The sequence below is a fragment of the Diplotaxodon limnothrissa genome, linkage group LG10 (assembly GCF_057381915.1).
Source record: "Diplotaxodon limnothrissa isolate DT_005_m linkage group LG10, D_limnothrissa_male_GT1.1, whole genome shotgun sequence".
Taxonomy (NCBI): Eukaryota; Metazoa; Chordata; class Actinopteri; order Cichliformes; family Cichlidae; genus Diplotaxodon; species Diplotaxodon limnothrissa.
The window spans coordinates 19,548,658-19,561,148 of record NC_140605.1 but is presented as its reverse complement, the minus strand read 5'-3'; the positions used below and the strand labels follow the sequence as shown (position 1 = coordinate 19,561,148).

General features: G+C 43.3%; 1 protein-coding gene across 1 annotated transcript in view; it reads left to right on the top strand.

Moving 5' to 3' along the window:
• fryb (furry homolog b (Drosophila)) overlaps nt 1-12,226 on the top strand; it is a 38,354-nt gene extending 26,128 nt beyond the window's left edge. Inside the window, exons 54-65 of the mRNA XM_085364546.1 lie at nt 139-213; nt 410-580; nt 1,227-1,421; nt 1,528-1,665; nt 1,753-1,967; nt 2,391-2,595; nt 2,767-2,916; nt 3,052-3,150; nt 3,265-3,348; nt 3,923-4,033; nt 7,629-7,864; nt 9,475-12,226. Coding sequence (XP_085220672.1) covers nt 139-213; nt 410-580; nt 1,227-1,421; nt 1,528-1,665; nt 1,753-1,967; nt 2,391-2,595; nt 2,767-2,916; nt 3,052-3,150; nt 3,265-3,348; nt 3,923-4,033; nt 7,629-7,864; nt 9,475-9,733 — 1,938 coding nt within the window. The 3' untranslated portion in view covers nt 9,734-12,226. The remainder of the gene's footprint in view (nt 1-138; nt 214-409; nt 581-1,226; nt 1,422-1,527; nt 1,666-1,752; nt 1,968-2,390; nt 2,596-2,766; nt 2,917-3,051; nt 3,151-3,264; nt 3,349-3,922; nt 4,034-7,628; nt 7,865-9,474) is intronic.
• Nucleotides 12,227-12,491: the final 265 nt, after the last annotated feature.

Here is a 12,491-nt window from a genome sequence, read left to right as displayed (position 1 = left end):
AATAGCCCAAGAAAAACAGATTTAAAACTTTCTGTTTATAACATGCTTAGAAATTATCCCTTGATCATCAAAGCATGAGGCATGTGAAGCGAGAAGAAAATCCATCACTTTACTGATGAGTTTTTCTTCTACATGCAGAAAAGAACCAGAGAGAAGCTGGTGAGCGTTTTGTCTCTATGTGGACAAGAAGTTGGACTTACCAAGAACCCATCTGTAAGCTAACTTCCTTGTTGTACTTGTTCTTTATGTACACAGTCAACAAAATTCAAGCTTGTATTTCTGTTTTTTTTGTTTCTATTTTGTAGAGGGAGTAAAACCTCTAAAGTTTTCTGGGGATGTTTCTGTTATTAAGATGGCTTCACTAATTGCCTCTGACAAGTCTAAAAACCTGTTTCTGTCTTCTTGTCAGGTGATCTTCTCATCCTGTGGTGACTTGGACATGATGGAGGTGCGGGAGAGCGGCGTGTCATCTGAGGACGGTGGTACCAGAGAGGACACATTAGATGACACCGCCAGTGAGCAGCAGTTTAGGGTTTTCAGAGACTTTGACTTCCTGGATGTGGAGCTGGAGGATGGAGAGGTGAGAGTCACAATAATACTGTATTTCACCTGTGTTCATTTGATTTATGCTGACACAGTGGTCCTTTCTTTCATTTTACCTTTACTGTGTCTTTCAACTTATCCACCTGTCTTTCTTCAACATATTTGAAAAGTATTTCTCTGTCCTCCCACCTCATCTCTTTCTCTCTAACTCTGTCTCTCTCTTTCTTCCCCTCGCTGCCTAGGAGCTCCAGGTAAGTCCCTCACATTGAGTACTTAACATTAGCCTTCATCAGCTCTTTGGTGTTCCTGCCTCTTTTGTTTTGATCTGGAACGTAAAAACAAAATCCTCTTTGTGCTTCATTTTGCTCTCACGGCTTGATTGCAGAACGACATTTATGACAGCACTGCTATTTTTTAAATAGAGATAAATATGTTATAGTTATTATAAAAGATAATTTTACAGGCTGAAAACAACCTTTCCAACATATAATCATATATTCATGCCATGAATAACAGTCCATCTTGCATCTTGTTCTTGTAACTAAAGCAATTATTTTGTGTTTTGAGAGATTAAAGTAAAAATGTTCCCTTCATCGCAGGGATTTTACTTCTACCGTTCATTGTGTCCATGTCTTCCAACATGTATGTGTGTGTTTGTTGTTGTTGTGTTTTTTTAAATCTAGGGTGAGACTGTCGATAACTTTAACTGGGGTGTGCGCCGGCGATCTCTGGACAGCACAGAGCTGCGCGACCTGCTGGAGGAGAGCCAGCACTCAGGCAGTACCCCCAGCTTGGGTCACGAAGACCCTCACGATTCAGACGAGTCATCAGAGGAAGAGGAGTCTTCAACTAGCCAGAGCCTCTCCCATTCTCAGCTTGTGTGTAGCCTTAGCTGCTGAATCAACACATTAAAAATCCTCTGAAGCCTTAAAAGGCTTATTATTTTTCCTGAGTCAACATTCATGATTTGCCTCCCTGTTCCAGACCAACCCGTCTCCATCAGAGGAAACCAATCACACCGATTCTCTGTCTACTTCATACGACACATCTGCTGACCCCCAGTCCCTCAACGCCACCACCCCGAGCCAGGGAGCTCTCCATGACGATCACATTGGTCTACATGTGAGAAATAATAGACTTGGACGTGGATGTGTTGTTTGCCTAGATACATTTTGAAACATCAAAAATGTAATGCTTTTGTTTTCTCAGGTGAGGGTGTGTGGTGAGGACGAGGACACTCAGGCCCAGGATGATGAACTGTCGCTGAGTGTCAACGAGCTCCCCCCCGGCTCCGACTGTGGAGAGAGCTTCACTCTGGATTTGCCGGGGCAACCTCAAAATCAGCTGCCAAATCTGGACCGTGGTCTTAACCCAGACTATTGCCAGCCTCCACTGGATTTTCTAGACCCAAACTGTCTGCCCAGGTAAGTTTGAAAGACAGGATTTAAATATTAATCCCTGCATGCTAAATACACTGCTGGATTGTTGCCAGAGTCTCTGTCAGGGTTTTTCCTACTGTAAAAACTTTTGGTGGCACACGGAAAGAAGTTTTCGCTCAAGCCAAAGGAAAATCACCAGTTTTGTTGCGTTTGATCAACAATAGAAACTCTGATAATGACCAAAAATGGCAGAAAATGTAGATTTTGTTTAATAGTGCAACAGAAAATGACTCCCAAAGCGTAACTACTAAGCCAGAAAAAACCTAATGGGACATTATTCATGGATGTTTTGCCTATTTTTAACATTTTTGAGATATTATTAAACCCTGTTAGATACATTTTTCAAATACTTATCGTACTGGGTGCAAACAGCACAGACTCACTTCTTTCTCATCTCTGTTGTTAAAGCTTGCGTGATGATGTTGATGATTTGGAGGACCTTGGGTTTCCTCCTCCCCCCTCTCCATTTTTTTCCGCCATCTTGGCAGCGTTCCAACCCACGGTGTGTGACGATGCCGAGGAGGCATGGCGCTGCCACATCAACCAGCTTGTAACAGACTCAGATGGGTCATGTGCTGTCTACACATTTCAGGTCTTCTCATCACTCTTTAAGGTACATCACATGAAGGATTACCTTTAGGGGTTTTTTTTTTGTTTTGTTTTTTATGTTTGTATTTCTTGTTTTTTGTACACCCATTTTTTTCAAGCTATCACTCATATTATGTATAATAATATATTATATCTCTTCCATTAGCATGAATTACAGTACAGTGTCTTTTTCCAGAACATCCAGGGAAAATTCTGCACCTTAACAAAAGATGTTGCCACTTATCTTGGCGAGGGATTAAGAGGCATTGGATCAAAGTTTCTCAGGTCCTCACAGATGCTCACCACATGCTCAGATTGTCCTACCATTTACATTGATGCTGACACGGTGAGTACAGTTGGCAGGCTTCTTGCTGATCACAGTATTGTAGCTGCTTCAGTCTATGGGAGTCTAAAAACCCCAAAGACAAATCTAATACTGAGCTCATTTTTACTGCTCCTTTCTTCTTGTTGGTCTGTATAGATCATGTCCTACGGCCTCCTCGAAAAGATGAAGTTCAGTGCACTGGAGCTGCAAGAGTACCTGGATACTTACAACACCAAAGAGGAGGCTGCTGTATTGGTAAGTGCACGTTTACTTATTTCCTCCTTCAAATGTGTGCCAGATAAAATATTTACCACCTTTTCTTCTGTCCACTCCTCTTTCCAATGAAGTTTTCCGTTTATTGTCTTTCAGTGGCTCAGGAACTGTAAGGACACATTTCCCAGATGTCCTGGTGACAGTGTGGTTACCTGCCAACCTGGAGATTCAGAGGAGAAGGTACAAACAACTTTATTTATTATTTACTGTACCAATGAAAGCACAGATTTTTACTGGCAAATTGATTCAGTCTATGTAGCTTAATCTTTGTGTTGTATTAATGGCTTTCTTTCTCTGTGGATTGAAATGTTTGCCCTCTTTGCACGCTGGCTCTGTCTCTATATCGTTATATCCTCCTGAAATTTCTTTTCCGTGCCGGAGTCGTTAAGTTTAAAGTTGCTGTTTTTTCTCTACAGTGTTGATTAATTCTTGGCAGCCTGGCTGTAAACAGTCAGGATTTTTAACTTGCTGTGCATGTGTTTGATTGATACTTTGTCTTCCTCTCACTTCACTCTTGATGCCCTAACATGCTCTCTCGCTGTCTAGCAAATGGAGTCTCTTGCAGTAAGTTCTCTTCACTTCACTCTAGATTCCTCTTAAACTGCTTAATTAACTTTGCACAACTGAATCAGTCAGTTTTGTTGTCACGTGTTTGTATTCCTTTGCATGTGCTTACAACAATTTGTGATTGTGATTGTTTGTGATCTCTGCTTCTGATAAATCTTAGCTTTTTTTTGTCACTTGTGTCTTCCAGCAACTGGAGCTTTGTCAGAGGCTTTACAAGCTTCACTTTCAGCTCCTCCTTCTGTTCCAGTCCTACTGCTCGCTCATTGGTCAAGTTCATGCAATAAGCTCTGTGCCTGAGGTGAGTCAAATCATTCTTCATTAAGTGTGACTTGCAGGCTAACAGAGGAACATGCTGGTTCCCTTATGTCTATGTGAGAGGATTCAGAGTCCAAGTAATTCACAATCAAACACATTAAATACCAAGATCTGCATGACTGTTGTTGTTCTAAATGTATTAGTTAAACATTAAATGTCCATCAAATTTGAGGTTTTCTAGGTCAGTGTGATTGATATCAACTAGGGCAATTTCCCCTTGTGACTTGGTCTTTCCTTGTATCATCCAGCTGTATGATAAGGAACATTCTAAGAAAAATGTCTATGATATATAGAGCCACATTATTTTTATTTAAATAGTAGGGGTGCAACGATACACAAAATTCACGGTTCGGTTCAGTTCGATACTTTGGTGTCACGGTTCGATATTTTTTCGATACAAAAAAAATGTTCATGCCTTTTTAATTTGTCATTTATTAAAATTATAAATATATATTTTAACTCAAAAGTACAGTTTTTAAATTTAATGTTGCTGAAACAAAAGTAATTAAAAAAATAAATATATCTCAGGGTTCTCAAAATTTCAAAATCCCTGGTAGCCCTTCGGGCAGGGACTCTTCAGTTTTTGGTAACCCAAAATAAATGTAAGTAGCCCGAATAAAAAAGAGAGCAATTTTTTGATTGATGTTTTGTTTCCTGTTTTGTTTCCTTTACAATATTATACTTTAATGTATAATATTGTAAAGGAAACAAAACATTAATCAAAAAATTGTTGAAAAACAAATTACAACATTGTATAAAAATTACAATCATCAACTCAAATACTTGGTTCTAATTGAACAGAAATTTCTATGAACTTGTAAGAACTGTGTAGGACATGAATCAGTCTGTGTCAGATCCTGAATTTGAAATTTCCACTGAAGTCACGGGTAAGAGACAAGTGGAACCAAGATCTAGGCCATTTGCTTTTTGAAGCAAATGGCCAGCTACATTTCCAGCTACAGCCCAGCTACATTTCCGAAAGAATGCAAAAGCATTGACATATATTTTTCCTTCCTACAATAGCCCGAGGGGCAGGGCAGAGATAGATTTTGGTAGCCCGACTGGAAAAATCGCTAGCCCCGGGACGTCGGGCTAGCGATTTTGCGAGCCCTGTATCTGATTGAGGAATCACTCATCTTTGGAAAAGAGAGTTTATTACAGAGAAATGGCTCTTTCCAAAATAAAAGCTATACTATACGCTTCTTCTGGGCTATATTCTCAGCAGCATATTGTAGCGGGTCAGGGCTGTTCATGGTTCTGTTTGTACAGTTATGTTTTGTTTATGTTGCCATAGTGACGGGTGACGCCCTCTCGCTGCAACGGTGTGTCCTTCCGGGGTCAGAGGGCGCCCTGTGTGTTGTTGTTGCTGTGCGGTTGCCACGCTGAGCAGTTAGCTAGCGGCAGTGTTCTTCTGCAGATGTCAATAAAAGGCTGTGCTCCCTGGCTAGCTCACGGGAAGCAAGACCAAACGACACCTCCGTCTCCCCCTTGTCTGAGCTCGCCACATTGTTGTCAGAAGTGGGATGATGGTGGCACCCCATGTTCTGACCCGAGTGACTTTTCCCCCGCCGGTCGTGACCGGCCGGTGCGCCAAAAGAAGGCACCTGGACATTTGCAAAGTGAAAGCAAAACACAAGCGCAAATTCAAACGCGATTTCAATGTCACATATTGACAGTGGCTCACCGATGCCAATGACATAATTACCCAGCTACATTTCCGAAAGAATGCAAAAGCATTGACATATATTTTTCCTTCCTACAATAGCCCGAGGGGCAGGGCAGAGATAGATTTTGGTAGCCCGACTGGAAAAGATCGCTAGCCCCGGGACGTCGGGCTAGCGATTTTGCAAGCCCTGTATCTGATTGAGGAATCACTCATCTTTGGAAAAGAGAGTTTATTACAGAGAAATGGCTCTTTCCAAAATAAAAGCTATACTATACGCTTCTTCTGGGTTATATTCTCAGCAGCATATTGTAGCGGGTCAGGGCTGTTCGGGGTTCTGTTTGTACAGTTATGTTTTGTTTATGTTGCCATAGTGACGGGTGACGCCCTCTCGCTGCGACGGTGTGTCCTTCCGGGGTCAGAGGGCGCCCTGTGTGTTGTTGTTGTTGCTGTGCGGTTGCCGCGCTGAGCCGTTAGCTAGCGGCAGTGTTCTTCTGCAGATGTCAATAAACGGCTGTGCTCCCTGGCTAGCTCACGGGAAGCAAGACCCAACGACACCTCCGTCTCCTCCTTGTCTGAGCTCGCCACATTGCTGTCAGAAGTGGGATGATGGTGGCACCCCATGTTCTGACCCGAGTGACTTTTCCCCCACCGGTCGTGACCGGCCGGTGCGCCAAAAGAAGGCACCTGGACATTTGCAGGACTTTGTGTGGGGTAATGGGGTCGTCGGGGACGACTGACCCCTTAGGTGGGGGCTATGTAGCGGGTCAGGGCTGTTCGGGGGTCTGTTTATACAGTTATGTTTTGTTTATGTTGCCATAGTGACGGGTGACGCCTTCTCGCTGCGACGGTGTGTCCTTCCGGGGTCAGAGGGCGCTCTGTGTGTTGTTGCTGTGCGGTTGCCGCGCTGAGCAGTTAGCTAGCGGCAGTGTTCTTCTGCAGATGTCGATAAACGGCTGTGCTCCCTGGCTAGCTCACGGGAAGTAAGACCAAACGACACCTCCGTCTCCACCTTGTCTGAGCTCGCCACAATATTAAACATATCAGGTCCCCATAAGGAGAATCATGTGCTAACGGCTGTCTAAATGACTCGGGTAAAGTTTGTAGCATGCATGCTTGTTGTTTTTGTCTGCACTAGGATGACGTTGGCGTAAATGTGCAGTCATATTCGTTGTGTTCCCACTAGTGCTGTCAGCGTTAACGCCACAACACGGCAAATCTCCGTTAACGAGCTACCCCTGATCGCCGCATGCATGGGGCTAGACGGCCAACACGTTAACGAGCTAACTGCGCTAACACACTAGTTCCCACCCATGTAATTGAGCATTGCGTGGCACATCCAACATACTGTTTTACTTTAGTCCATGACGCACTTACCTTCAGGGTCATACGTCACATGAAAACCAAAATAATTCCAAACGCCAGATCTGAATGAGGGTGGGGGAGGTTCAATTTGCCATGTTGCAAGGAGAGCTTCTGTCTCGCTAGCTTGCCCTGCGCTCTTCCTTCTGAGATGCTGTCTGTGTTGAACTCTCAGTGGATCTGCGCTCGACAGTGCAGCCTAGGCGAAGTAGTCGAACGCAGATTCACTGAGCGCTCAACACAGACAGCATCGTCAGAAGGAAAGTTGATAAAATAAATTACAAATTTTGTACTGTTCATACATATGCGTACCGAACCGAAAGCACTGTATCGAACGGTTCAATATCGATACGAGTATCATTGCACCCCTATTAAATAGACATATGCTTTTATAAGTATATGTATGGTTTACTAGTTAAATTAAAATGATGTTGACCCTTAGAAAAACCCTGCTACACTGCAGACTTGATCTTGAGCATTTAATCTTTTAATATAGACATAAATTTCACATACACACTCACCCACCACCATCTGTTGTCCCTCCACCTCTTAGCTGCTGAACATGTCTCGAGAGCTTACTGATCTGAAGAGCAGCCTGCAGGCAGCAGAGGCAGCCGTAGCCAGCGACTTGGAACACAAACACTTGGCCCACACTCACTCACACGCCACCCAGGTGGCAGCCATGGTTGTGCCCAGCTTCCCCACCTCAGAGGCAGCGGTGCAGGCCATACTGGAGTGCCTTAGGAACCATGAGTTCACCAAAGCCGTGCGCTACATCCAGGAATGCAGGTGAGCAGCACGAGGCCATCAGCATACATGAGTGTATCCTGGGATTTAATGATTTTATTATTTTGTCTCAACGTAAAAGAACAAATGATCCAAAAAATGACCATGTGAACACACTGTGTCCCCATCACTTTCTCCAATCTTTACAAATGATTTTGAAGTATATAATAAGTAGACATTATAAAGGGCTGTCATTCCTGGCTGAGAAACTTAAGCTTGGGAGATGTTGAGGTCTATCTATCTCTCTTGTGCTTCTGTACGCAGATGATATTGTAGTATTGACAGAATCAGAGCTTCAGATGGCTTTAGATGGAGTAGAAAGATGTTGTGTAGACAGGAAAGTGTAAATCCTAATGAAAGTAAAATTGTAATGTTTGCATGAGGTAAAGTAGGACAGTTCTGTGGCTTTAAATTTGGAAATCCTGTAATACAAGTAGAGGAGGATCTAAGGCATAGGTGTCAAACTCTGGCCCGCGGGCCAAATTTGGCCCACAGCCTAATTACATTTGGCCTGCGAAGCCATACCAAATTATTATTAGAGCTGGCCTACTGGTATTATACAGCTAATATATATATTGTTTAGTATTAAGCTTTGCTTGTTCCATATTCAGTTTTCCAGCAAAACTTGTTTGAGTCCATAAGAAGAGATTCATTCTTAAATCTGGAGGAAGATTTTTTTTTCAGTAAATATTAATGTTAGCCCGCGACTTTGTTCCAGTTTTGAATTTTGGCCCACTGTGTATTTGAGTTTGACACCCCTGTTCTAAGGAGCTTGGAATGAAAAGCAACTGAAGATGTTTCACCTCTCATCCAAGAAGCTTCTTCAGTTCTAAGACCAAATGATGAAGACTTCCAGATTTTAAGCCCTAGAGGGGATTGCCCCGTAAGAGGGTCGTTGACCCACTATTGCTCATGTGGCTCATCACATGATCCAAGGTGTGAAAAAAAGGGTGTGGTCCATTATCAGCGTAAGCTTCGGGTGAAACCATTTTTAGACCTTGCCTCACCCTATCATTTGACTTATTGAGATCAAGAAGTGGGGAGATTTAAGTTGATAAAGATAAAGTTAAATGTAGGATGATTGGTTTTAGGTTTAGATTATCGAATGGAAATAGGAATAAATTGTACTTTTAATGTCTATTTTTCCAAAGAATCAATATGATAAAGGTGTTTTGAAGTTACGGTTAGGGAAGTTAAAACAAATATTTGATTATACGGGATTTTCTTATTTATGGGGATATACCGGAGTGGTGAATGACCGCTATATAAAAGCAGCTGTTAAGATGAGAATATCCAAACCTGAGGCAAAATTGATAGACCTGATATGTTTAACAATAGCATCTGTATAAATGACAGAATATTTAGGCAAGAGTTCGAACTGAAAAATTACTTGCGTAGTTTATTCTATATGGTGTTATTTGGCAAGGTATAGATGTGGGTCTAGTGGCATTCCTGTACTTATGGACACATTTTATCAAGTTGAATATATTAATTGTGTATTTATACTTTGTAGCTTGATCCAATGAATCAAGCTACATTGAATATTGAATATAGAAAGTATGTCTCTTTATATCTACCTGTAATAATTATAATACTTTTTGTGTCCATTTCAGGAGGCAGTGGCCCAACGGAGTGTTTGGCGGAAGCTCAGAGAGTGAGGTTCAGACGCTGCTCAACGTCTACTTCCGTCACCAAACGTTGGGCCAGACGGGCACAATCGCCCTGGTCGGTTCCCGGCAGGACCTCAGTCTGATCTGCTCCAAGCTGCTGGAGCTCAACGGGGAAATCTGCGACATGATCCGCCACGCCCAGGGTTACCGGGTCGTCACAACTTACCTCCCCGATTCAAGTGCCTCCGCGACCAGTCTCTGACAGGACTTCAGGAGCCCCCCACCCCCTCCTTCTCCACCTTTACTCCCTCCATCACTGCAGCCATTGACCCTTCCAAGACAACCTCTGCAATCCTCTCAGCCTGCTCTTACAGAGGGGGCCCAGCACCCACATACCTGGCCCCTGCCGCCTCCTATGTGTCTGCTGCCCCAGATTCACAGCTCCAGGCAGATACCCACTTACCACCCTGCCCAGCACTAGAACCTGAATTAAACCTTTCATTCCACTCTTCATCCTCATCCACTGCAAACTCTGAGACCTCTTTACTTAATTTTCCCAAACCCCCCGACCTGTTCTCTGCTCATAGCTCCAACACGCCAGGCCAATCACATTTTACACTGCCGCTCACACAAGAGCCAAAGAGACGTTATCTAGATGAGAACGCAAGCCTTTATTATCCTATCAGAGTACATCCATCATGCAGTTTACCGCAATCACATTTCCACTGCAGCAAACACCCGATATCATCTCTCACATCCAGCTCTCTCCCAACTGTGGCCTCAGCGCCCACCTTGCTCACACACTCTTACACGAACCCATCGCCCATTTCTTCCCGGGGCTCTCATCTTCCCCATTTCCCATGCTCTCCGTACAAACACTCAAGCCCGTCCTCGATTCTGCACCCGGGCCGTGACACGGTCTTAACTCACAGCCCTTCATCGAGTTCATCTCTTCCCCCTCCCCCACCACCCCCTCCCTGTCCCACCGGCCCAGGAGAGGCTGCAGCTTGGGGTTGTTGTTGCTCCTTCGGCGGTGCTGCTACGCCTTTGACTCGCTACCTGGGGAAGGTGGGACAAGCTGCCCTGCCCTTACTGACAGTAGGGGGGCTCCTGAATACTGAACCGTCAGATGTCCAAACCTGAGACTTTAAAGTTACCACGCCAGAGGACCTAACGATCCAACATCAGGTCTTTGCATCTGAAAAGTAGACAATGACATACCAGAAATAACTGGACACTTTAAATGTTTAAGGACAGGGAATCATATCCCATGTATAATGGGATTTATCTCTGGATACTACAGATTGCTGCCTGCTGATAAGAATGACCTGATGTGATTATATACAAGCGCAGGCTTTGCTTCTAAAGCTAGATGTCGTGAAAAATAATGTACCTCCTTGTTTAAGTCCCGCTTGACGGTCATAATTCAGCATCTAATCTGTGCTGCACTCCGAGGACCTGTGAAGGCTTTTAGCTTGGACTTAAACTGGCTTCCCAGAGGAACTTTTAGACATGCTTGACACTTGCTGCCTCCTTCAGGAAGGATGAAAGAGACAGTGAGGAAATGAGCCGTGACACTACGTAGCATCACTGGAAGAAGTTTCCTCTGTGGAGTTTTGTTATACGTTTTTTCTAAATGTTGTAGAAAGGAGATCATGTATGTTTTGTTACTGTGAGAGAAAAAGGCTGTCACTTTTATTAAGAAGGAAAAGCCAAATGCTGGAGTGATTTTGTCTCTACTGTTCTGAGGCCTCCTCTGGAGGAAACTGTGCAATGCATGACCCAGCTGAATGCTTTCTACTGTACGCTCCCGTCCTGTCCTTTTCGCTTGGCCCAGACGTCTGACCTCAGCCTGATTGAAAGACTTGCTGACAGAGCAGATGCAGAATATTCAAGCGCATTTCTTTACGCTGCTCTTTGGCCTGTTTCTATTATTGATATTCTGTATCAGTGAATCAACTTGTCCCCTGACTACTGTTGTAAACATTGGTAGAGTAATCATGCCATTATCCGTGCGTGGCGTGCACCCCTCCGTGGCTAGCTGTAGCATCTTTAGTGAGCGTAAACACTATATTTCTGTCGACTTGGTGTTCACATGCAGAGAAGATGGCGCATGTACACAGTCAAGTATTTGCCCGTCTGTATACTGCTAATCGTTACTGTCACACAACCATAGTAGGATATGTTTGTGTGGTTTGTAGTTACCTTACACGTAAGGGAAATGCTGACATTCTGCACTCATTGTAGATGTGCGAAATGAAACCCACGCTACACACTACTGAATCTGAACTCGTCGTTGTCAGCCTTTTTGTGTGTGTGTGAGAGACTCTCCCTTGGTTCGGATCAAGCAATCATTTTGCTGTTGCTGTACAAATGTCTTCTTTTCCTATTTATATCTGATCAGATATGAAACGACACTTATTTGACTTAAGTTTTATAATGATGTTTGTTCTCTCAAATCAAACTGCCATGCATGCATTTTCTGTTTACTGTATGGAGTGTTTGAAATATTTATTAACAAGATAATTTTATCTGAAAGATACGTTTGTATGAGGTACAAAAGGGAGCCACAAGCTCACGCGGGTATGTTTTTCTTTTTCCTGTGTGTGGGAGAATGTGTTTGCATGCCAAACAAGAAGTTGCACATTTTTAAAGCTTTTTAGATGAAGACAGTAGTTGTTTTTTCACCTTGTAAATATTTTCACAGCCTTTGTGAAGTTGTTTTGAGTTGAAGCTCTGTAAAAGTTGTTAAAGTAAAGACCTATAACTTATGTTGTCTTTTGGTGCTTTATAAATGACTGAAAAACTAATTGTATTCAAGGGGCTCTGCCCTCTTCCTACATCTATCAATGTTCTCTGCAGTCTTCCTCCTTCCTGGCAGCTCCATCTTTAACATCCCTCTACAAATGTCCAAACCCTCTCAGCTTTGCTTCACTGTGTCTCCAAAATGCTCAACCTGAATGGTCCTTCAGGTATATTCATTTCTAATCCTCTTTCTCCTGATCTTAACAGCTTGAAAT